The 26,531-nt window shown below is 46.6% G+C and overlaps 1 protein-coding gene across 2 annotated transcripts in view; it reads right to left on the bottom strand.

Annotated features, from left to right (window-relative positions):
• Window positions 1-26,134, bottom strand: part of OS9 (OS9 endoplasmic reticulum lectin) — a 52,784-nt gene extending 26,650 nt beyond the window's left edge. For both annotated transcript variants that reach the window (XM_063119191.1, XM_063119190.1), the window contains exons 1-6: window positions 25,933-26,134; window positions 13,030-13,206; window positions 11,740-11,803; window positions 10,607-10,683; window positions 1,015-1,113; window positions 281-482 (exon numbers count right to left, since the gene is read on the bottom strand). In XM_063119191.1, coding sequence (XP_062975261.1) covers window positions 281-482; window positions 1,015-1,113; window positions 10,607-10,683; window positions 11,740-11,803; window positions 13,030-13,206; window positions 25,933-26,097 — 784 coding nt within the window. In that variant the 5' untranslated portion in view covers window positions 26,098-26,134. The remainder of the gene's footprint in view (window positions 1-280; window positions 483-1,014; window positions 1,114-10,606; window positions 10,684-11,739; window positions 11,804-13,029; window positions 13,207-25,932) is intronic.
• Window positions 26,135-26,531: the final 397 nt, after the last annotated feature.

Below are 26,531 nucleotides of genomic sequence, written 5' to 3' on the forward strand. Positions count from 1 at the left end.
AGTGGGAATTTGAACCTGGATCCAATATGCTCATCGCTACCCCACACTGGCCTGCCACTCTATTCTCCCTGCTGCTGTGGGTGGAGGCTAGGAGTGAGCACCCCTTCCCACCATATGCTTTACTGAGGTCGAAGGCCTTGGCAGTGGTGCACCTCAGCAGTGCTTTATCCCCCTTCGCAGGGCAATCCCAATGAGAAACCCACAGATCCAGGGTTTTAATCTTAGCCAAGAGTGCACTGCAAGGGCTCCCACCCATTCCTTCTCTATGAGATGTACTTACACACTTGCGCCTTGACATATTCCACATACTCAGCAGGGCTCAGGGCCGGGTGACAGCGGATGGTCTGAGGGGTGGCAGTAGAGGGCGGCCGCAAAAAGGGGTGGTGGCAGATGCGGGTGGTGTGGACGGTCAGCACATAGGAGCAGGACTGGGGCTCGTCAACGCGGGCGATGTAGTCACCGGAACCTTCCTCACACAAAAACTGGAATCAAGATACGAGGAGGTTTGTGAAACTGCCTTAGAGGGGCTCAGACCATTGGTCCAACTAGCCTACTGTGGCCTCTTCCAGCCTTCCCCCACCTGGTATAGTTCTGATGCTTTGGACTTCAGCTCCCATCAGCCCTAGCCAGCATAGCCAATGGTGCGGGATCATGGGAGTTGTAGGCCAAAGCAGCTGGAGGGCTCAACGTTGCCCACCCGTGCTCTACAGACACTGGCAGCTTTGCACCATCACGCAACAAGGGACATTGCTCTGGTTCCATGAATGGAGCCTTCCACTTCCATAGCTTTGTGGGGGGAGACTAGGCACTTTTCATCTCAGCTGATGACTTATTTATTTATTTATTTATTTATTTAATTACATTTATATACCACCCCACAGCCGAAGCTCTCTGGGTGGTTTACAACAATTAAAAATAGTAAACATTAAAAGTATACAATTTTTTTTAAAAAAAAACACACACACACATAAAAACAATATAAAAACAGTATCCATTTAAAATGGACTTCCTTACCCTGACTTCAGCCTCCCTGGGCTTCCCGTTCAGGTTACACTTGGATCCATTGACATAGGTTTGGCTGTGGTAACGCTTCAGCTTGTGCTGCTTCGAAGCCTGTGAACAGGGGAAAACCAGAGGAGCTCTCAAGACGGCACGTCTTACGTTTCACAGCTTTTACTGCATTTTCATCCCTCCTCTTAAGCAGCAGATGAAGGCAAATTTGTTCAGAGCTGATGCAAAGAAGGGTTTATTTTATTTATTTATTTATTTATTTAAGGATTTTTATGCCGCCATTCAGCCAAAAAAGGCTCTCATGGTGGCTTACAAAGGTATTTCTTGACAGTCCCTGCCCACAGGCTTACAATCTAAAAGACATGACACAAAAGGAAAGGGGATTGGGAGGGAGGAGGAGGAGGAGGGGGGAGGAAAGGAAAGCAAACTCAGGCACTACAATCTTAGTTGGAAAGTTCAGCAGTTACAGTTGGTAGCAGGAGGGAGGGGGCTCTCAGCTGGAGCTGGACCCAGGCATGGTGGAGAGGTGCCTGGCTGCTCACTGGTGGCCTCTCCAGAGACAGTTGGTAGCAGGAGGGAGGGGGCTCTGAGCTGGAGCTGGACCCAGGCACGGTGGAGAGGTGCCTGGCTGCTGCTTCCTCCCTCACTGGTGGCCTCTGCAGTGACAGTTGGTAGCAGGAGGGAGGGGGCTCTGAGCTGGAGCTGGACCCAGGCACGGTGGAGAGGTGCCCGGCTGCTGCTTCCTCCCTCACTGGTGGCCTCTGCAGTGACAGTTGGTAGCAGGAGGGAGGGGGCTCTGAGCTGGAGCTGGACCCAGGCACGGTGGAGAGGTGCCTGGCTGCTGCTTCCTCCCTCACTGGTGGCCTCTCCAGAGACAGTTGGTAGCAGGAGGGAGGGGGCTCTCAGCTGGAGCTGGACCCAGGCACGGTGGAGAGGTGCCCGGCTGCTGCTTCCTCCCTCACTGGTGGCCTCTGCAGTGACAGTTGGTAGCAGGAGGGAGGGGGCTCTGAGCTGGAGCTGGACCCAGGCACGGTGGAGAGGTGCCTGGCTGCTGCTTCCTCCCTCACTGGTGGCCTCTGCAGAGACAGTTGGTAGCAGGAGGGAGGGGGCTCTGAGCTGGAGCTGGACCCAGGCACGGTGGAGAGGGGCCTGGCTGCTGCTTCCTCCCTCACTGGTGGCCTCTGCAGAGACAGTTGGTAGCAGGAGGGAGGGGGCTCTGAGCTGGAGCTGGACCCAGGCACGGTGGAGAGGTGCCTGGCTGCTGCTTCCTCCCTCACTGGTGGCCTCTGCAGAGACAGTTGACAGCAGGAGGGAGGGGGCTCTCAGCTGGAGCTGGACCCAGGCACGGTGGAGAGGTGCCCGGCTGCTGCTTCCTCCCTCACTGGTGGCCTCTGCAGTGACAGTTGGTAGCAGGAGGGAGGGGGCTCTGAGCTGGAGCTGGACCCAGGCACGGTGGAGAGGTGCCTGGCTGCTGCTTCCTCCCTCACTGGTGGCCTCTGCAGTGACAGTTGGTAGCAGGAGGGAGGGGGCTCTGAGCTGGAGCTGGACCCAGGCACGGTGGAGAGGGGCCTGGCTGCTGCTTCCTCCCTCACTGGTGGCCTCTGCAGTGACAGTTGGTAGCAGGAGGGAGGGGGCTCTGAGCTGGAGCTGGACCCAGGCACGGTGGAGAGGTGCCTGGCTGCTGCTTCCTCCCTCACTGGTGGCCTCTGCAGGGTTTGCACTGGGACAGCTGCAGTTTTATCTCCAGCAAAGTGTGGAGACATAGCTATTACCACCACCCTGGAATTATCCAAGGACAACAGCAGCAAGCACACTGCCAATAGGGGATGGGGGCAGGGGAAGAGAAAAGAAGGAACAACCCAGAAGCACTATGCAAACAGCTAAAAAAACAAGACCAGGGGCAATTCTTTGGGGAGCAAGTCAAGCTCTGAAGGCCATCTCCCCCTTTTCTTTAAAGAAGCTTCTGAGCAATGCCAGGAGGAAACCTCCAGCCAAAGTGCTCCCCCATCCATGGGGCAGAAACTACCCAGACCCTAATTAATGTCTTAGTCAAAGGAGAGGGAAAAATCAACAAGGAAAACCGCTCTGCTCCATGAGACTCTAAGCTAGGTATACAGATCTCTGTCTTAAGTTTTATTTATTTATCTAATTTCAGATAATATATGCCTTTCAACACTGCAGCTTTCAAAGATAAGTACTAATAGAAATTCTGTAGTGAGCAAAAATTCTGTATTGAGGAAATGATAAAAAATCCTCAAATGTAAACGACCTTAAAGTAAGCCAGTTAAAGTAAAAATACAATTTCAAATATCTAGCTGTAACAAATGCCGTAAAATCTTTTTAATTAAGAGCCGATGTTGTTGTCGTTGTTGATAATAATGTTATTATTTTTATTATTACTGTGGTGATGGTGATGATGGATGGCAGCTAGCCCACGCTGCACAAACTCCATATTCAGGTCTATTTTAGGGATTTTAGGGTACTTTCAGGTCAAAAAAAGGGACCAAAATAGGGACCTCATAAAAAGTATGGAAACAACAAAAACGTCACTCAAAAGAATGTTGTTGTTTTTAAAAAAACCTACCACTAAGCCGGTTAAGGTCAAACCAAAAAACTTATTTTAAAACCCTTTTCAATGCATATTAACTCTTTAAGTTCAATTTTTAGCTTGTCTTTTAACTTTAACTCAACTTTTAAGTTCATCGATTATTTTAGCCATATTAAATTACCAAAAATAAGTTTTTTTTAATAATGTATGTAATTTTTTTTATGATTTTCAGTAGGCATGTGCTCCGCTCCGATTAGAATCAGAAGCAAATTGGCCTGCTCCGCCTTGCCCAGAGGCGGAGTAGAAGCGGACCGTGGACCCCTAGAAGCAAGGCGAAGAGAAGCGGCCATTTTCGGAGCGATCCTCTTTCCGCGGACCGCTCCGATCGCCATTTTGAAACATTTCGCCCATAGGATTGCATTGCGGAAAAGAATAGGGGATAACTGTGTTGTTTTTGAAGCTATCGTTCTGAAAATTCTTGTGCTTAGAGAGTCGTGGATGGGGGTCATTTTGAGCCTACTCTCAGCTCTCTGCGTGCTGCGGTTCGCTTGCTAGAATTTTTTTAAAAATCGGGTAAACAAAGAGGGACAGTGGGTAAACCGGTGGTTTTTTTTTTTTTAAGCGATGACAGGCACATTCAACTCCCAATCCTGATGAGAATTGATCACCTCATGAAGCATCCTCCAATCCCAGCGTTCGAGGGGGGGACTAAGGCAGAGGCACCCTCAGAGCTTTGAGCTCTTAGCGTCTTGTGGGTTTTGGCGTTCGTGGGGAGAGGAGCTAGTTAGGTGGTGCTGCTGTTGTGTTTGGAGATAGATTTAGGATTTAGCTTGGCGTGTGTGTGTGTGTGTGTGTTTGTTTGCTTCTTTCTGACTTTTTGCTTAGTTTGCTCTGTGTTTTTCCCTTACTTTGATTTAATATAAACTTTATTTTTAAATTTTGGAGTGTTTGTTTGTTTAGTTGTCCCCCCCCTTCCCTCTCTTAAAGCCTGACTGTGTTTCATCTTCCTTCTTCCTTCTATATACAAAAAAAAATACAAAAAAATAACCCCCAAAAATTATTCTCTATTTCTTCTCTCTGTTACTTGGACTGTGTATGTGACTGTGTTTTTGTGTGAGTGTGCTGTGTGCACTGTTTGTGAAGTGCAACAGCCACAGATTGAGCATTTCAAATCCTGCTTGGGCAAAGCATACACACACTTCTTCTCCCATTTCCCTACATACAGTAATATTCTTATACATATTATTATATTCTTATACATATCATTATTAGTATTAGTATAATACATATTATTATTAGTATTACTATATTCTTATACATATTATTATTAGTATTAGTATAATATCATCATGAGAAGAGGGAGCAGGCGCATGTCTGTGGCGGGGCGTGCTAAAAGCAGTGGTCAAGGCAAGGCTCAGGCTGGCACCAGTAAGCAGGCTGCCTCTCCTGCTGTGAAAATCAAACGGGCAACTCCTTGGCTGGCTGCTCCGCAACAGAAGCAGGACAAGCAGCAGGCTTCTGCAACTTGCGCCCGTTATTCTCTTTCTGAGGGTGGGAATGGGAAAAGTGCCCCTTTGCAAGAGGCAGGTGGCAGCAGTGCCATTAGAGGAGGAGGAGTATCCCCAACTCCTTCATTATCGTTTGAGCCCACGAGCCCGCTGATGGACCTGTCTCCAGACCTCCTAGACGAAGTCCTCAGCACAGCGGAGGGGCAGGAGGAGGAGGAGGCGGTGGTCCTCCAGGATGTGGGGGCTGAGGAGGAGCAGCAGCAGGCCGAGGCTCTCTCCCCAGTCTCATCTCACACCTCTTCCGCTGCCACCCCTGTTTCTGTGGCAACACCAGAGAGCTCAGGCGGGCAATTGGTGGTGTCACCATGGAAGTGAAAGACAAGCGTAGTGTGGGACCACTTTGAGGTGGGAGCGGATCCCCGCTTTGCTGTCTGTCGCCACTGCAAACTCAGCCTAAGCAGGGGTTCATCTACAGGGCATTATGGAACCAGCAGCATGAAGATGCATCTTCAGAGGCAGCATCAGTCGGTCTTGCTGGGGAAAGAGGCGGGCAAGGCGACTGGTTCCAGGGGAAAGCCGAAGGCTGCTGCTGCTGCTGCTGGCACTGCCACTCTAAGCTCTCCATCTCCCATCCCCACAAGGGTTAGGCAGGCAACCCTGCCGGAAATGGGGTGGGGGAAGTATGGACCCACAAGATGGCGTTTTCCAACGCCCACCCAGATCACCACTTGCATCGGTGAGATGGTGGCGTTGGACGACCAGCCATTCAGCCTCGTCGACAACGCAGGCTTCAAGAGGCTGATGGCGCTTGTGGTTCCATACTATAAGCTGCCGTGTCGCACCACCCTTAGCAGGCGAGTGGTGCCTTCCCTGTACCGTTCCTGCAGGGAGTTAGTGCTGGGTTGTCTGTGCCAGGCAGAGGCACAGATGGTGCACTTCACCTCGGACATTTGGTCCAGCGAGGGCGGAGTGCACGCTTACCTGTCCCTGACGGCTCACTGGTGGGCAGCCGTGGGGCAGGAAGCATCCAGCACCATGATACCTCATGGACGTATACACACGCACACCAAGTTTCAAGGCAATCCCATCATCCCCTGATTTTTGGGGAATTTTTGAAAATCGGGCACCCCATTCACACCCCTTTCGATAGCTCCGTCAATTTGCATGTTAGAAACCTCAAACTCGGCACCATGAAAGCTTATCCATGTGTCCACATGGACGTCCAGACTCAAGGCAATCCCATCATCCCCTGATTTTTGGCGGGGCTCTAACCTCTAACGCACCACCCATAACCCCAATTCATACCCCTTTCGATAGCTCTGTCAATTTGCACGTTAGAAACCTCAAACTCGCCACCATGAAAGCTTACCCATGTGTCCACATGGACACCAAGTTTCAAGCCAATCCCATCATCCCCTGATGTTAGGGGAAGTTTTGAAAATCGGACACTCCAGTATCTCAGGGATTTAAAGTTGCAATGCAGACAGCTCAATGGGGCCAGTTCAAAGGAAATCCCAACATGCCATGAGATAACCCTAAATCTTCTTCCACACTTGAAAAATGGATTTTTGAACTTGATAAAGTCTAAGTGAGCGCAGGAAGGACTTCTCCCCTGAGTCAAAGCAAGACAGCAACCAGCACTAGAGGGACTGGCAAGGAGGGCTACTGCTGGGCCCTCTTCCATACGCAAGTGATGGACCAGTCCCACATGGCAGGGGAGATTACGGAGGCCATGAACCGCATGGTGGATGGGTGGCTAGCTGGGCAGAAGCTCACCCGCGGTTACATGGTCACAGATGGGGGAGCCAACATGGTGAAGGCGGTGTGCGACGGCGGATTCGAGGGCGTTCGCTGCATCGCGCACGTCTTGAACTTGGTGGTGAGGGATGGCCTTAGGATGGGCAGCAAGGCCAACCTCGGTCCCCTGGCCGGTATCCGTAACCTCCTGGAGAGCTGCAGAAAGGTGGCAGGGCATTTCCACCACAGCGTCAAGGGCAGTCGATTGCTGCAGGAGAAGCAGGAGGAGTTGAATCTCCCGCAGCACAGGCTAGTGCAAGACGTGGTGACACGCTGGAACTCCACCTACCTGATGCTGGAGCGGATGGTGGAGCAACAGCGTGCCATCCACGACTTGTTCAGGGTCAGGGACATGGGCGTCCACCCAGCCCTGGGCAAGCAGCAGTGGGACGCCATGTCCCAGCTGGTGGCGGTCCTCAAGCCGTTCCTTGAGGCCACCGAGACCCTGAGCACTAGCTCTGCCCTCCTCAGCCAGGTGATTCCTGTATGCAGGCGTCTCCAGAAACAGATGGGCGAGTTTCTGGAGTACAAGGATCCCGTCACCGGCAGGCGCTTCGAGCCCGAGGTACGCGAAGCGGTGACTAGGCTGAGGGACGGCCTGACGCGGAGGCTGGAGCCCATCCAAACAGACAGGGTCTACATGTTGGCAGCCATGTGCGACCCTCGTGTGAAGGATGGGCTTTGTGGGCCAAATAGCAGGCAGCACTGGGTGGAAATGCTGGTGGGTGAAGTGCGGGCGGCACGGGCCAAGAGGGTGGGGCAGAGTGAGGCAGAGGAGCAGGTCACCACTCCCCGCAGCGGCAGCAGCAGCAGCACCAGCTAATTTTCAGTATAATTTTTTAGGCAAGTTGCAGCAATTCAGGCCCGATGTCTTTAAAAATGGGTAAGTTTCAACCTTTCGTCCCGGGTACGACGTTAAAGTGCGTCTTCAGGGCCCTTTCCCCTTGTTAAGTTTTTATTATTTTTATTTTGCCCTGGGGCCTTTTCCTCTTTGGTTGGCGTTTCTTCCATTCCTTGTGGTATCTGTACCTTTCTTGTTTCCTGTAGGTCTCCCTTAACCACTTCTTGTGTTTTTTCCATCCCGAGACTGTTAGGTTATTGAAGGGTTAAGATTATTTATTTATTTATTAAATTTATATACCGCCCCATAGCTGAAGCTCTCTGGGCGGTTTGTTGTTATAGGTGCTTGGAGAAGATACCAAAAAAAGTAGGTCAAAAGTTTAACTTTGTTAAATGGGGAAGTGCCGTCCTAGTAAAAGATTGGTTGCTACAAAAGGATTCGATTGGACATCAAATCGGGACATGGGCAAAAATTATAAATGACACTGAATTGTTATGTATTGTTTGTGACACTAAAATAAACGTTACCAAAGGTTTTGAAAAAATTAGTCAACATGTTGCCACAAGACAACATTAAAAAAACTGTGAAACAAAACGTTGTACCCGGGACGAAAGGTTGAAACTTACCAATTTTTAAAGACATCAGGCCCAAATTGCTGCAACTTGCCTAAAACATTATACTGAAAAACATAAAAATTTACATAAATTATTCAAAAAAAAATCATATACCCATTTTTAGGGACTTTAGGGACCTAGGATTAAAAAAAGGGGAGTTTTAGGGACTTTAGGGACCAAGTATGAGCCCTGGAAGCGTAGCTATGATGTTCCACTTTACTGATTTCATGATAGTTCAGTGTGTGATATCAAAGTGAAATCCACTTTACTGATTTCATGATAGTTCAGTCTCCCTCTCTCAAGGAGGTAAATGCCTCCTTGAGAGAGGGAGTGGTGCCGGCCTCTTTAAAAGAGGCGGTAATCAGACCACTCCTAAAAAAGCCAAACCTGGACCAGGAAGATGCTAAAAACTACAGGCCGGTGACAAACATCCCCTTCCTGGGCAAGGTGCTTGAGCGGGTGGTTGCAGGACAACTCCAGGCTCTCTTGAATGAAATGGATTTATTGATTTATTGATTTATTACATTTTTATACCGCCCAATAGCCGAAGCTCTCTGGGCGGTTCACAAAAATTAAAACCACAAAAAACATCCAACAGGTTAAAAACACAATTACGAAAATTATCTAGATCCACTTCAATCGGGTTTCAGGCCTGGTTTTGGAACGGAAACTGCCTTGGTCGCCCTTGTGGGATGACCTCTGCCGGGAGAGAGACAGGGGGAGTGCGACCCTGTTGGTTCTCCTGGACCTCTCAGCGGCTTTCGATACTATCGACCATGGTATCCTTCTGGATAGGCTGTCTCAGCTGGGGGTTGGAGGTACTGCGTTGCAGTGGTTCCGCTCCTACTTGGATGGCTGATTCCAGAAGGTGGTGCTGGGGGATTATTGCTCTGTGCCGTGGCTCCTAAGCCATGGGGTTCCGCAGGGCTCTATCTTATCCCCTATGCTGTTTAACATTTACATGAAGCCGCTGGGGGAGGTTACCCGGAGATGTGGACTGAAGTGTCACCAATATGTGGATGATACCCAGCTCTACCTTTCCTTTTCATCAAACCCAGGGGAGGCAGTGGCTGTTCTGAACCAGTGCCTGGGCACGGTAATGGACTGGATGCGAGCTAACAAACTGAGACTCAATCCAGACAAGACGGAGATACTGTTAGCGGGTGGTTCATCTGTCTGGCGAGGTGATGTTTACCCAGTCTTGGATGGAGTTGCACTCTCCCTAAAGGATCGGGTCTGTAGTTTGGGGGTGCTGTCACTTGAGGCACAGGTGAACTCAGTGGCAAAGAGCACCTTTTATCAGCTCAGGCTGATATACCAACTACGCCCTTATCTGGATAGAGATAGCCTAGCTACAGTTATCCATGCTCTGATAACCTCTCGTTTGGATTACTGCAATGCGTTATACATGGGGCTGCCTTTGAAAACGGTCCGGAAACTTCAGCTGGTACAAAACAGGGCAGCCCGCCTACTAACAGGGACTGGCCAATGAGATCATATCATGCCAGTCCTTCTACAACTTCATTGGCTGCCAGTCCAGGTCTGGGCCCGATTCAAAGTGCTGGTATTAACATTCAAAGCCCTAAACAGCTTAGGGCCAAGTTATTTGAAGGAACGCCTCCTCCCATATGTGCCTGCCTGAACCTTAAGATCATCCACAGGGGTCCTTCTCCATGAGCCCCTGCCGAAGGAAGTGAGGGCTTTCTAGGAGGAGGGCTTTCTCTGCTGTGGCATCCCAGCTGTGGAACGAGCTCCCCAGAGAGGTTCGCTTGGCGCCTACATTGTTTTCTTTTCTTCGCCAGCTGAAGACATTTTTATTTTCTCAGTATTTTAACACCTAATTTAACTTAAATTTAAACTCTGCTGTTTTAATCTCATATTTTAACCTATATCAATTTTTGCTGTGTGGTTTTATCCTGGTCGTGCTTTTTATATTGTATTTTGTATTTGTGTTTTTAAATTGTTGGCTGTTTTATTATGCTCTTCATGGTTTTAATTTTTGTGAACCGCCCAGAGAGCTTCAGCTATTGGGCGGTATAGAAATGAAATAAAATATATAAATAAATAAATAAAGTATTTGACCTTAGGGTTTTAGACTGCAGCAAGGGGACAGAGGAAAGAAGGGCCTGTTCAGAAAAGGAAGTGAAACTTCTCAGAATAACTCAAGAGTTGCAGTTGGAGAGGGAAGGAGAGCTACCAGTGACTTAGTAGTGAGTATCAAGCATAGGGACAGCCAGTCAAGCACTTTCTCATTGCATGAAGAGCTCAATGTCTGGGGAACACCTACCTTTGCCGTTTCATTATCCCAGTCAAATGCAGACTGGTAATAGCCAAGGTACAGGATATCCCCTTTGATTTCAGATTCTGGGAAACAAACCCAAGAGATGCAAATGTCAGTAAACAAATTGAAAGTAAAAAAGGAAATGAAGACACCCTAGCTGAGGAAGCTGAGGAAGACATCTGCCTGAGCTGTATCATCAGCTCAAAACTCAGACTACTCGTCTGGCTACAATGACTACCACACAAACGCATACACCTTAAAAGCTTTATTCAGGCAGATGACTGAAGCAAATCAGTTGAAAGAAACAGAGGTCCAATTTCACCACAAGTTCCCTGAGGAAGTTTAGAGAGCACTAAAACCCCCAAATACAGAAAGAACCGTGGGAAATTAAGAGGCCTTTTTTTTTAGTATGCATCAAGTCTGCGATTCTAGTTTAGAAACTAACCCAATTAAGAAATGGATGGGGAAAATAAAGGACCAAGTGAAAAGTTTCAGTTCTGCATACTGATGCAAAAGGAGTAGTGCAGCGAATGACTCCCTCTTGCCTGCCTCACCCCAGGAATCTGGGAATACAGGATCCTCCTCTGGTTAGTTAAAAAGGAGCGAGATGGGCCTTTCCTGGTTTGCCATCAGGAATTACTTAAGTCAGGGGTGCAGAACCTCTTTCAGCTCAATTCCATTTCAGCGAAGCTTTCAGGGCCACATTTTAGTGGTGGGTGGAGCAAAAGGGGCAGGGCGAACCCCTGAAATACCAGCATATTTTAGCTTACACAGGCCCTCCCTCGCCTCTCCTCCCGGTCTGCACGCCGCAGCTGAGAAGGCGTGAGCCAGACCTGGGCAACCTGCTATCCATCTATAACCACTCGAGGAGGACTTACTGAATCGTCGCTGTGCTTGCTACGAAGCAAACATGTGAAATAAAGGCAACGCTCTTAAAGCAAGAGAAACCTTTTACAGATGGAACACCATCCCCTTAAAGCTAGACCAGGTAGGCGGGCGACCAAACAACAAACCATTTAGGGGTTTAAAATTTATATTTGTTGTATTTTATGGTTTTTAATTGTGCACTGCCCAGAGAGCTTCAGCTGATGGGCAGTATACAAATGTAATAAATAAATAAATAAAGGGGAAGACAGTACCTTCCATGTGGTATTGCTGGATGTGCTTCCCATAGCAGAACTCGTACGTCCACCAGTCCTTCGTCTGAGAGAAAAGGGAGACGTTAAAGCCTGGGGTGTCTGGTTGAAGTAAAACCCTGTTAAGTCCCCTCCTGCACTTAGAATTCTCCGATAGTACCACCACTCAAATTCTGTCACGAGAAAAACATCTAATCATGCAACTGAGCAGAGTGTGGAGATTAGCTGAAGTTTGGGTTACACGAGTGGATTTCAGTAAATCAGGGGTGGGGAACTTGTGGGTCTCCAAATGTTTTGGCCTACAACTCCCATCATCCCTCACCACTGGCTATGCTGGCTTAGGGCTGACTGAAGTTGTAGGCCAACAACACTTGGAGGGCCACAAATTGCCCACCTCTGGTATAACAGGGAGAGAAGAACCCTCAAGGACTGAGGTGGGAGAGGAGAGACTGAAATGAATTTTGGTGAAGGGTTTTTAGTAGGTTGCAAGATTCAACCGGTATATTAAAAATGTAACTGAATAACGGGAGGGAGCAGTTTTGAAGTAGACGTGGCCAAGTCTCTATTTGTTTATTTAAATATTTCTGATATTTATATGCCACTCAATAATAAAAATTCTTTTGATAGCTTACAATAAAGGGAACACCTTTTTTTTTGTTTTTCAGAGTGCTTTGTTGCTGTATTGCAATAGTGAAGAATATTTTTTTTTTTAAAAGGAAATGCGGCCTTGTTGTACAATAATTAGCAGTAGCTTTTGTTTATCGAACTGCAAACGTTTCAAACGTCATTTAGTTCTCTCAAAGGGGCAGCTAGAATGAGGCTTCAGAAGTCTGCATTTTAAAACTGGTTAAAAGTCCTGAATCAACTGAAGACGGTGGAGCCAGCTGATAGCAGTACTTCTTACAAAAAAAAGAGGGTGGTCAAGAGGGAGAACAAGGGCTACAGGCCAGGATGGCATGGCGGAAAGTGTTGAGTTTGGACACAAATCCAGTTTCAGGCCCCAGCCCCTCTGGGTAGTCTTAGGCAAAGCCACTCCCTCAGCTTCAGTTCCCCCATCTGTAAAATGGGAACGTTGGTGATCTACCTCCTAGGGTCTGTGAATTGATTAATGAAACGAGTACTGCAAAATGGAATTTGCATTTTATGTGCTGTTATGAACTCTACAAGCAAAACCGCTTCGGGGTCAGATGTGAGAAAGAAGATCTATTACTAGAGAAGCCCCAAGGGCGGCATCCACTGCTTCCTGTCTAGTCTCCCAATGTTCCTTTCCTTCCACCTCTGGTCTAAAGTCACCTTGATAAGACAAGGAGCTACTTCCATGGGCTTCAACAGTTCCGAGATCCCCAGTCCAGTGTAGCTCTGTGAATCCTCCTCTTTCTCCTGGTGGATCTTCACTGCGGCAGCTGGCAGCCGGCACTCATACTTCTGCTTGTATTTGGAGGAGATGGTCACCACCTCAGATGACTTGCTCTGAGAAAGCAGAAGCAAGGGAGTGGGGTGGGAAAGGGCAATTAGGTACAAGCCCTGGCCGGGGACACATGACAGCGAAACTGGAGGGAGCAGGGGAGAACGTGTCATTTGGTTTTTGAAGAAGAGCAAGGTTTCCGGCACCTTAAAAGTTACATCATGGAGCCATCTGTCTGTGCGCATGAGCGCATATGCTTTGTGCCACATACAAGTACATGAGCGCCAACCCAAGCCAAAACTACATGTGGTCCAGCTTTGCTCTGTCCCTTGCCTCTTGGGGGAACACCTGATTACTATATTCTAACCGCCAAAGGAAAGGAGTGCCATTTGGACTTCTTTGTTTCCGGCAGGTATAGTTTTGGGCAGGTATAGTTTTCAATGCAGTAAACCTGCCTAGAACTGAGGCTGGAACCCAGACTTCCCCAACTTGGTGCCTTCCAGAGGTTTTGGATTCCAACTCCCATCAGCCCCTGACCAGCATGGCCAATTTTTGTGAACCGCCCAGAGAGCTCCGGCTATTGGGCGGTATAGAAATGTAATAAATAAATAAATAAATAAATAAATGGTCAGGAATCCTGGGAGTTGTAGTCCAAAACATCTGGAGGGCATCAGGCTGGGGAAGGGGTTTGTACACAGTTCCACTACCAGGCTGATGGCTTGGGGCACAGCTGGGAAGCCAAGTATTTATATATACACACGCATATACACTAAAGTAATCCAAATTCTGCCCACCATATAGGTTATGCAGATTAAGTAATTGGTACGTGTGGATTTTGCACATTACAAAGAAGGCCAAGAAACTAGGCAGGCTACCCAGCCTCCTGTCTAATGCTTAACCCCTTCCCCTCTCCATTTTATTTATTATTTGTTTATTTACATAATTTGTATACCACTTCAGATCAGAATCTGAAACAGATTCTGGAGCGGTGAACATAAGAATTAAATCAGTAAAATGAGTGATTATGCTCACTCCTTCCCCTAGCTGGCACCCTCCAGATATGCTGAACTTCAGCTCCAACTACCCCTAGCCACAACAGCCATTACTGGGTGGGGATGCTGGGAATCGTAGTGCAACACACCCAAAGGGCAGCAGCTTGGGGAAAGCTGTGCTGGGCACTGCCCATACATTTTCCTGCTCATCTTTGTAGATTTAAGGGTTAGGAGATACACTAGTCTTTAAACACATTAGCCCAGTTTGCACATAATGTTACCCATTGTTTAAACCATGGTTTGTTGCCCTAACAGACGACTGAACAAATCATTATTTGTTTTCTCAGTTCCTCCTCTTTCACCTCCTCCTTCCCTGTATCCTAACTGCATTTGTGGCACTCCAGTAGTGGAATGTAAAGAGGCTGGGATGTTCAATTGCTTTTGCCCACTGCCTCTGCAGCTTGGCAAAACAACCCATGATTCTAGACTGACATGTAACAACAACCCTATGTTTTAAACAAACCAGTTTACAGCCCAACAGCAAACCATAGGTTCTCTTCCTGGGCTGTTTGTGGTTAACCACCCACAGTTAACACATAGTTTGCAAGTTTGCATGTAATGACAACCTACAATTCCATTTCAACCTACGATAAACTACAGTTTGTCGTTAAATCTGAACCAGGTCACTGACAGCCTATTGTGGGTTAACTTACCCTTGAGAAACTGTGGCACATGCCAGCCGCCATTATGAATATGTAAGCCCCGACTGGGGGTTGCCATGGTTTCTCATGCCTTGCAAATCTGGCCAGTGGGGGGTTATTTGAGGGTTAAAGAACCCTCACATAACCCAAGTCTGTTTTGGGTTTATGTGAGGTTTGGAAATTAGATCATGATAGGCTACTGTACCATGTGAAGTGGCTTACTGAGGAAGTTGCGATTCCTACACTAAGAGAATGAATTCTGAACTTGCTTCCTTGAAAAATAATTGATTTCACATTGATATAGGACGGGATATAAATGTTTTAAATAAATAAATAAATAAATAAACTTTTAAGGAGTTTGAGGTGTGGGGGGGATACGATAGAGGCCGGATGACCTTCAGGCTCCTCATGTGGAGATATGATTTGAATAGTACATACATAGCAATGATATGCATGAGCATGCAAAAAGGGGTCATTCCCCATAATGTCCTTTAACAGTAAACACACAGTTAGCAATGACTACAAACACACAAGGCCAGCACCAAGGCAAGGTCACCCTGAGCTCAGCTCCAACTACCCAGCAACTGCAGGCCAGGCCTTGGGAATATTCACAGACTTACAAAGAACAGGCTGGACTGGGGCAGGTGTTGCATAGCCTGTTTACGGGAAAGGGTGTGTTTTTTTCCAGACAAACAGACTTGGCAAAAAGCGAAAAAAACCCCTCTCATTCATTCAAATGCACCCTTTTGAAAATGGAAGAGGAGCTGAAAAAGAGAGGAGCTGGATTCTGGTCAGCAGTCTCACAGGGACAGAAAAGCTGTCAACACAGAGGACAGCAGCGCAGTACATGGGCTACTTATTCCTAAATGTAGGGCTGCTGCATTACACAGCCATATTCCTGGCCAAGTCTGGTGGAACCAAACATCAGCCTGGTTCACACGCAACGACAAGCCAGAGTATCGGTTGTCACTGAATCGTGCGTTATTATTGAACCATGGGTTGACATTACATGCGCTATGTCTTAACTCTGGGTTGTTAACCACGAACAACCCTGGAAGAGAACCCATAGTTTGTTGCTGGGTGGTGAACTGGGTTGTCCATGGTTTACAACCCATAATTAAACCACAGTGCAGGGTTTGCACGTAACAACAACCCACGATTCAACCCATACTCTAGGTTGTTGTTACACACGAACCAGGGCAAAATGATGCTCAGGGCTGTGTCTAGGTATGACTTGAGAAACACGCACACAAACACACACACACACATCCCAACAATATTGAGTGAATGGACACACCTGGAGTAAGAAACGGAATGGGACGGCAAGGTAGGAAAGGATCTTTACTTTGGCAAAAAACTATTGGGACAGAATGACTCCTGCCTTTGCCTCAGATCCAGCAGAGGGAGAGGAAACGTGGGCAATAGAAAGAGGCCAAAGCCTTTAACCTGCCAGAGCTGGGAGTTAGCAGAACCAGCATCAGCATGTGTCAGCCTTGGGCAACTGTCAGGGCCCACCACTGAGGCTTTCTGTGGGGCACCTTAAAGGAATTCTGGTGCCACGCAGCTGCATCGAGCCACTGCCAGGAAAGTTTGCAGGGCCCCACCAACAGAGGAGGCCCCCCCCAGAGTGCACTTTGCTTAGAGCAACCTCAAACCTGGGCCTGGGAATTACGATGAAGGGATGCAAGAAGTCTCCCCAACCTCCATTTGCTTGCTTCTCGGAGAACTAGATTGCAAGTATGTGTATCCTCTGAGCCCTCGTGCCAATAGAACCCTCTAAGCACGGGGGGGTAGGGGGGCTCTCTCAAAGCTTGACTGAAACCACACTGAGCTAGACTGTGGCTTGCAATTCCAGAGTGACCTTTACATAGTTATACTTTAAACTGCCCTCCTTCCCTCAATCGTTCACCAATCTTCTTGAAATTTTCAGGGTACGTAAAACCAACATTTCTTTCTGGCACATGTAAATTTCAGGAAGATTGGTGAAACATTTTCAATTTTATGAACGTTAGAATGACCACCACCCAATTACACCTCTATAATGGTAGAATACTTTTTCTTTCCTTTTTTTAACTGTCAAACCTTAATTAAGAAGGCATGACTGTGTCTTTCTAAATACTGATGTCAAAATTCTGGAATTTCATTCTAACACATACACACACACACACACACACCCCACAACTGCCACAGAATCTCTGCAAAGGATTCCAGAGCACGCTGTCAGTTGCAGGAAATGCCAGCCAAGGCTGGCCGAGTCCAGTTGTTGCCACATGCAAACTGCAAACGCACCCCCAATGTGTACAGCAACTCTTGCACCTATGTATGGCAAGGGAAGACTGGCGATGGCACACAAGGAGCCCCTGATAAGTCTCCAACGCTCCCCCCCCCCCGCCCCGCCCCAGTGCATTTGGCACACAGCTTAAAAAACACTGCTGGGATGCAGACTGATTCCTGTAGCAAGGGCCCAGGACTGAATCTGAAGTTGGCGGAGACCTGCTGGGGCAAACTTGCATGCAAAGTCAGAGTGTCACTTCTTCTTACAAAAGGAGGAAGCACCTGTACGGCCTATAGCATCGATGGACAGACTCTAGGCTTGTGGGCTCTTTGTTATTTACTAGAACCGAGAGATCTGCCAACCTGAGCCTGGTCCAAAAGACATACAGTTAGAATTTGGAGCCCAGGCATTTGCACCGAGTCTTAGAACTGAATGGAGCTCATAGACCTTTCACACCCAAATGCACTCGTGATTACCCCAAGCTCTCTCCTCGTTTCATCAGTATAATCTAGGGTGGATGGGTGGGTGGGGGGGGTCATTTTGTTGATATCGTTAACTGCCAGTCATAAATCCTTGCCAGTATACTGCAAGTATACATGCTAATCTACTGGATCTTCCAATACTTCCAGACCTATCTTCCACTCACGCCTGATTTATAGCAGCCTTGAAAGTCAGCCTTGCAAATGAACCCAACGAAAATGATCAGCCCATGCATACTGTCATCCCCAAAGAAAAACAGATGAACAGAGCTTCCCCTACTTAATCGCTTCGAAGAGTCTCTTGGGTGACAGTCTTATGCACACTTAACTGGGACTCAATGGGACTTACTTGCAAGGATACATAGGATTCCCTGTGGCAAGGTGCGGCTAGGCAAATGGCTATTTACAAGCCCAAATTAAGATATCTTGATCCGCCACTTCGGAGGCTACCATTTTACACTCTGCAACCCCGAGCTGTTTAGAATGGCCTGCCAGCACCCGTCTTTCCTTTACCATGCAGGATCCCAGGATTCAGCCCTCGCAAGGAGGGAAACCTCCATAGAACAGTCGCAACCATCTCAGGAGAACCGGATGGTTACGTTTTCGATGCTGATGAATTCAGGCAACAGCTAAGGCTATTTGGGAGCCTCCTTTTCTCCCACTTGCTTTACAAAGGAGGCGAGATCCATTTCTACTGCACGCGCATTCTTCTCAGAGCCAAGACACAACCCAGCAAGAGAGACATACATCTACGCTAGTACTAATGAAAAACGACCCCTTATGTGAAACGTGGCCTATTAGTCAAGATTTTTTAAAGTATTTATATGACATGAAACATCAGCACTATGAACCCTAATATTGCAGTAGCGTTACAATACAAAAACGGAATAGTAAACAAACAAACAAAAATCTTGACGTCGGGATCCTCTAGAACAGCAGTTCTCAACCTGTGGGTCGGGACCCCTTTGGGGGTCGAATGATCCTTTCACAGGGGTCGCCTAAGACCATCGGAAAACACATATTTCTGATGGTCTTAGGAAACTGTATTGACTGAACTATGTCATGTATCATCTTTTGTATTATTAAAGCTATTGTTATGTATTATTTTCATTTGCAAACCATCCCATGACAATGGATCGTGTAGAGAAGAACGAAAATAATTTTATGGTTGGGGGTCACCACAACATGAGGAACTGTATTAAAGGGTCGCGGCATTAGGAAGGTTGAGAACCACTGCTCTAGAAAAACCATCACCACATTATTACAAGTCAAATCAACAACAAAACTGCATACCTTCTAGCCCCAAACAGCTGATTCTTCACTGAAAAGGTGGCTTTATATGCCTTTGCAGAGGAGCATGGCTGTCAATTCTCCCCTGGCCCCCACCTGTGCATGTCTGGATTGTTTTAATGAGTGGTGATCATCGATTTTAACATTCTGCAGTTTATACCAAATTACAGTGTGCTTCTATCTACGTTATAAGACTAGCACAGACAAATATTTCCAAAACATGTGATTTCTCTTAATGATCTAACCATTGAAATAAGTCCCAGATCTCTGAAAATAACATCAAACTATACTGAGGTTATTGGTGTGTGGGGTAGGGTACTTTTTTTTTTGAAATGGGTTAGTAGACAGATCTCTTGACATATATTTTGGAAATATTTAACAGATCTGATATGCACATACAACTAACCACATGGGAGCCAGTCCCCTGTGGTTAGATTCCACATCTCTATGGTAAGCAGCTGACTACCACAATCATGTAGGTGGTTCCAATCATGCAGGTGCTTTGAACCCAATTGTTGTAGCTGGTTTATCTCCTGAATGACTTCACAAGATTTAGTACTAAAATGACTAAATTATCATCCCATTTTTTTTTGATGAAAATTAATCTGAAACCATTCGGAATAATTGTTCAGTGTATACTACCTTCTAATGAAACCTAAATCTCTGAATATGTATTATGGTTATATGACACAATAATGTTTAGTACTTCTACTAAAAATGATTATTAAATAGAATCTTCCTCACTCGTGATTTAAACTATGATTTAAATCATTAAAACTGAGCGTTTCAGAGAACCAATTTAAATCAGCCCTGCATGTGATTGTCCCTACTCATATAGTTCAAGTACCTATAGATTAACAGGAATGGGATGTGATTTTGCTGCAGTGAACTGACACCCACACAGTATCCTGAGCCAACATGTGCAGTTCAAATTCTGGCACAGCAGCAATCCTACCCAGGCTTCCACAGGATCTGGCTGCAAGACAATAGATGTCTCACTCTTCAGTAATTTCTCATTACAAGTGACTTAACCGAATTTTTAAGACCCTATGAAACACATAACTAACTTATACCTCCCTTTCAGAAATTATTTTAGGTGTATACCAAGCTTGAATGGAAAACATGATCTCAAAGGAAATTTTCAGCAATGTTCCTGCATCTTTCCCCTGTTCCCCATTTTGAACTTTTGCCGTCTCACATCCCCTCCCTGCCTTCCTGTAACCCCTCCTTCAGAGCAGGCCTCCCTCAGAAAGCAGCCCACGCCCGATTATGGTGCACAATCAAATGCAAATATAGGCTGCGGTGAACCGAATCCTGATGGACAAAATGAAGAAGAAAAGGCAGAGAAGAGAAAGAATACTGTAGTGAAGGGTGGGGATGGGGGAGGGGAGCAATGTATGTAAATTAAAACCATCTGCCAGTCAAAAACATGATTGGGAGTATGGCATCTTGCACTTGACTGACAAAACTAGATTAAAAGTTGTACAACTAAATGATTCTTAAGTAAGACATTGGAGCAGCTGATGGCCACAGCAAGCTCACATTGGGTCCATTCAGAAGGCACCTTAAACAATGTCTTTAACCACGGTGGTTAAACCAGAAAGCCAGGCCGTGTTCAGAAGACACCTTAAACAATGGCTTTAACCATGGTGAATAAGGCTTTTTGCTTTATTCACTGTGGTTAAAGCCACGGTTTAAGGTGTCTTCTGACCACAACCTGGCTTTCTGGCTTAACCACCATGGTTAAAGCCGAAGTTTAAGGTGTCTTCTGAACCCCAGTCTAGTGCTCCATAACAAAAGCAGCAAGTTCCGTTCAAAAGGAAACCCACTAGTGTCCTTTCTCCTATCAATATTTATCCACAGAACATCCTGGATCACACTTCATAAACAATCCACCTCTGCTGCTTGCAATTCCTTAGCGATTTATAGCTGTACAGTAGGAGTAACAGAAGCAACCCTACTGCCCTGAGAAAGGCCAGACCCTCCATGGCCCGGGTGCTTTCCCTCTCCAGAATATAGCAAGAACCCAAAAAAGCAAAGGAGCCATGTGGTTCTGGCAGAGTTAAGGCAGCACTTTTCAAACCACAAAAGAAATCAATGGTAGGCGTGCTCGAACCACCTTGAGTAAAGCCTCAGTTTCCCCAGGGTCATGTACAGCACAGATGGTGCAAGCCTCAGGTACAATGATGCAACTCTTGCCAGAGCAGTAAACATACACCCACCGAGGCATCTTGCCAATGAAGCCACGATTTCTGCAAAGGGCAAGAATATGGGCTGTGGGAAGTGAAGCAGGAGCATACAAGCTCAATAGGGGCCTGAAAAGGGAGTTAGGGCTTGGATGCCTATTGCTATGATTTGATCACAATTGACAAAGATGCCACGAAGCCAAGAAGGTCTTTGAAAAAGCTAAAAGCCAAGGCAGAACTTCAGACTTCTTGCAGCCCCAGCAGGCACTGATGAAAGGGTGCTTTCAGATTCCAAGTTAGCCTTTTAAAATGTGCAGTTCTTAAAGTGTTTAATATTCTTGTTTTTATTGTTGCAGATTTTTACTGTTTTAGAGTGAATATGGAGGTGCACAACCCTCCAACAAAGAGCAGGAGGAGAGGTGGAGACTCTATGCTCCTCCTTGCTCTGCATTTTCACTCAATGGGCTGTTGTTTGCTCATCTACCTGGGGCACTTTGGAGGGGGAGGGAAGGAGGCTGGAGAGCCCTGGAATGGTGCTGTCTCCAACCACAGATCCAGGAATCCAAAATATTCTATGGACCCTCAGAAGCTGTCTAGGGGCCATAGGAGTGCTCCCTTTAATTGTAGATGGCCTTGATGGCCCCTGGGAATGGTGCTGTCTCCAACCACAGATCCAGGAATCCAAAATATTCTATGGACCCTCAGAAGCTGTCTAGGGGCCATAGGAGTGCTCCCTTTAATTGTAGATGGCCTTGATGGCCCCTGGGAATGGTGCTGTCTCCAACCACAGATCCAGGAATCCAAAATATTCTATGGACCCTCAGAAGCTGTCTAGGGGCCATAGGAGTGCTCCCTTTAATTGTAGATGGCCTTGATGGCCCCTGGGAATGGTGCTGTCTCCAACCACAGATCCAGGAATCCAAAATATTCTATGGACCCTCAGAAGCTGTCTAGGGGCCATAGGAGTGCTCCCTTTAATTGTAGATGGCCTTGATGGCCCCTGGGAATGGTGCTGTCTCCAACCACAGATCCAGGAATCCAAAATATTCTATGGACCCTCAGAAGCTGTCTAGGGGCCATAGGAGTGCTCCCTTTAATTGTAGATGGCCTTGATGGCCCCTGGGAATGGTGCTGTCTCCAACCACAGATCCAGGAATCCAAAATATTCTATGGACCCTCAGAAACTGTCTAGGGGCCATAGGAGTGCTCCCTTTAATTGTAGATGGCCTTGATGGCCCCTGGGAATGGTGCTGTCTCCAGCCACAGATCCAGGAATCCAAAATATTCTATGGACCCTCAGAAGCTGTCTAGGGGCCATAGGAGTGCTCCCTTTAATTGTAGATGGCCTTGATGGCCCCTGGGAATGGTGCTGTCTCCAACCACAGATCCAGGAATCCAAAATATTCTATGGACCCTCAGAAGCTGTCTAGGGGCCATAGGAGTGCTCCCTTTAATTGTAGATGGCCTTGATGGCCCCTGGGAATGGTGCTGTCTCCAACCACAGATCCAGGAATCCAAAATATTCTATGGACCCTCAGAAGCTGTCTAGGGGCCATAGGAGTGCTCCCTTTAATTATAGATGGCCTTGATGGCTATTTAGCAGATAAAACGAAATATAAATGTAAACACACAAAAGGAAAAGACACAACCTCCGCTGAACTACAACCATAAATGCATTTAATGTTCCCCCCACCCCAACATTGATAATAATGGCAGGTGCTTTATTTAATTAAACACTTAAAGACATTGACCGTTTGAGCTATCCTTGGGTTATCTAGTATGAAAGCTGAAAAGCAACTGTACAGCCTCTTAAAACACCATTATTATGCAAGTATACACGAAATGAAACAGAAGTCATTAATCATAATGAACGATTACTAATTTTCAGAAAAGAATGACATTGTTTCATAGTAGTTAAGGAATGATGTAAGTATAGCAAACTGTGTGTGACCATTATTTTTAAGTGGTTAAATAATCAACTCTATGAATTATTCCACTTCCTTTAAAGACATAGACAGCAATCTGAACCATTGTGTCATATAAATGATTATAATCTGCTTTAGGAATAAAAACAACAACCAATTCCATTCTACTCTAAGAAAAAACAAGTTGCATAACTTGAATAGACGTGTTTATATTTTTCTCAGTTCCTTTTGCTTATAGGAAGAGAGAAGGCGTAACTGATCTCTCTCTCCAACTATCCCTGAAAATCACCTGGACTTAGCTACCTTTGGAAGACTGAAACATTGTTCCTGCAAAAAGAGGAGGAAACTGAACTTCTAAGGATGCTAAATTGTCAAACAACCATACTCATGTACATCCTACAACCTGAACACCTGAAACACACACCGCTATAAGCATTATAGCCCACATCCCTTTAGTTAACTTGACACAATGCTATTTCTAATCCAATGTTCAACAGTGAATTAGTTAAAGGGAAACAATAGTATAGATGCTCCCTTTCAATACATAAAGCTAGTGGGTTTGATTGTGCAACTGCCAACATGAAAGGTAGAAAAAACCCCAAAATGGAGGGCGGGGGAATGAAGTATACTGAAGAGGTGGACAAAGCCACTCTGCCCATGGTGCAATATGCCTAGATTGAAGGGAAAGGAAATATAGCTATTTCCACTTGTCTGTAAAGGGAAACAATGAACATTTTTTTATTTCCAGAGTACTTATTGTAAGGAAATGAAGCTACAGGAACAGCCTCTTTTAGAAACTCTACAGATAAATTGATCTTGGCCTGTGGGGAAGAAGAAGGACCGAGGGGACAGGAGCAGGCAGAAGTAACATCGGGGCCTGCTCCTGCTGGACTCTTCCCCCCCCCCCACAGGGCAAACTGCCATCTTGGCCCTGTGGGGAAGAAGGACTGAGGGGACAGGAGCAGGCAGAAGTAACATCGGGGCCTGCTCCTGCTGGACTCTTCCCCCCCCCCCACACACAGGGCAAACTGCCATCTTGGCCCTGTGGGGAAGAAGAAGGACCGAGGGGACAGGAGCAGGCAGAAGTAACATCGGGGCCTGCTCCTGCTGGACTCTTCCCCCCCCCCCCCCACAGGGCAAACTGCCATCTTGGCCCTGTGGGGAAGAAGAAGGACCGAGGAGACAGGAGCAGGCAGAAGTAACATCGGAGCCTGCTCCTGCTGGACTCTCTCTCTCTCTCTTTCTTTCTCTCTCCTCCCTCCCTCCCTCCTTGACTCCTTTTCCTTGTGTGTCATGTCTTTATTAGATTGTAAGCCTGAGGGCAGGGACTGTATTTTTTGCTAAGTGTAAGCCGCTCTGAGAGCCTTTTTTGCCTGAGGAGCGGGGTATAAGTATGATAAATAAATAAATAAATAAATGACCAGTTACCACATAGGTTTAGTATTACTACCACACAATCCAAAACAGGTTTTTCTATATGGCGTCAGGTAGATTCAATACCAGTCTATTATTAGGAAAATTAACTTCCCACTGGAGTTTTCAGGAGTTTTTCCAGTTGTAATGCCTGTGTTACATCAGATCAAAAGGATCTCTGCAAAGTCAACACAGCCTCTGCTGGAAACTGAATGGCCTAATATAAAGTGTGTGTGTGTGTTTGAAGTTGCAAAGCACAAAACTCAAGAGATACCGCCTGTGACATTTCTATGCAGAATCCATACTCATTATTCTATAATATTCTTATTACAAAGGCAAATAAACAGGTCTTGCACTCAGGGTACTTACAGTCTAAAATAAACAGGAAAACAACAGAGAGATGGAAGATGTTTACACATGCTTAAATCTTAGAACTCAGGGAGCTCCTGTATTGTCTGCTTTGACTGCAGAGGGTCTCAGGCAGAGAATCCTTCCCATTAGAAGCTATAGGATTCCTTTAAACTAGAGCTATCAGGGATTGATCCTGGGACCTTCTGCATGCAAACCAAGTGTTCAACCATTGTGCTATGAGAATGGGGATAAAAACCAAAAGCCAAGCAATACACCTGTTAATCTTTAAAGACCCTTTGTAGCTTTTTTTTAACAGCCTAAACAGGATAAACTCTCTAAGATTGAAGGCCCCACATCCACACACATGAACACTGCTTGCAATCATGGAACTTCTGCTGCCCCTTACGCCTTACGCCTGGAACGCTCTTCCAGAACATTTGAGAACTACAAGTTCAACCACAGCTTTTAAAGCTCAACTAAAAACTTTTCTTTTTCCTAAAGCTTTTAAAACTTAATGTTGTGCACTTCTACTGTTACTTTCTACTGTTAGTTTTACCTTACCCTGTGCCTGCTTACCCTACCCTGTACCTGTTTGCATTCTCTTCCCCTCCTTATTGTTTTACTATGATTTTATTAGATTGTAAGCCTATGCGGCAGGGTCTTGCTATTTACTGTTTTACTCTGTGCAGCACCATGTACACTGATGGTGCTATATAAATAAATAATAATAACAATAATTATCTTGTACAGTCAAGCTTGGCCTAGAAATGTCACAGAGCTGACCCTCTTGCAACCCATGGTCTTTTGTTTCATCTTTAACTATGTGCGTATTTATACGTAACGTATATAAGAAGTGGGATTCAAACTGCAAAAGCTTATGCCATAACATATTAAACTTCCACAGGCCTCAAGTTTTTTTCATGATGTTTTCTACAACAGCCTTAACACGAGAGACGGTCCTTCTTCTAGAACAGGGGCTGGCAACCTGGTGCCCTCAAAAAAATAATAATTTTTTTATTACAGCTCCCATCAGCCCCAGCCAGCATGGCCAAGGGTATGAGATTATGGGAGTTGTATTCCAAAACATCTGGAAGGCGTCAGGCTGTCTACCCTTATTCTAGAATGACACTTCGCTTTGCTCCCGCCCCCATCACCTTAACTCGGCCCAACCAGCCATACCTGCCCGGCCATCACGGGCTCCGCACCGATCTCAATCCCGTACTTCAGCTCGCTGAGCTCCTGCAGGTTCAAGGTGCCCAGCGCCTCGCCATGTCCCAGCACTGACACCGCAGCGAAGAACAGAAAAGGGCCGCAGAACCCTGAGAGCTGGTGCGCTGCCGCCATCTTCCTCTCACGGCTTCCTCCTGCTTCTGTTGTTGCCCTTACTTGCGGCGACTACTTCCGCCCTTCCTTTAGACACAATTCCTCCGAAGCTATGGCCCGGATGAAATGTCAGTTATCACACAGGAGCTTTCCCATTGGCCATTGAAGGGAAGTGCCTACCAGTGGGCGTGAGGCTTCCTTGCAAAACCTGGTGAAAGGGGATTGGGTCGCTCTACCGGCCAATCAGGAGAGCGAGCGCTTGCACTGGCTGCGGCTAAAAAAAAAAAACCGGTGAGAAGCGATTGGCCAGAATCGAGCCTTGGAAGCAACCAATCAGGATGGGGAGCGCCTACAGTACTAGAAGGTTGATGAGCAATTCCCGGGGCGCGTGCCGAGACTGCGGGTGCCTCCTATAATCTTGATGGTTTAAACCAGATTATCCGCTACTTCTTATC

The sequence above is a fragment of the Elgaria multicarinata genome, chromosome 3 (genome assembly GCF_023053635.1).
Source record: "Elgaria multicarinata webbii isolate HBS135686 ecotype San Diego chromosome 3, rElgMul1.1.pri, whole genome shotgun sequence".
Lineage (NCBI taxonomy): Eukaryota > Metazoa > Chordata > Lepidosauria > Squamata > Anguidae > Elgaria > Elgaria multicarinata.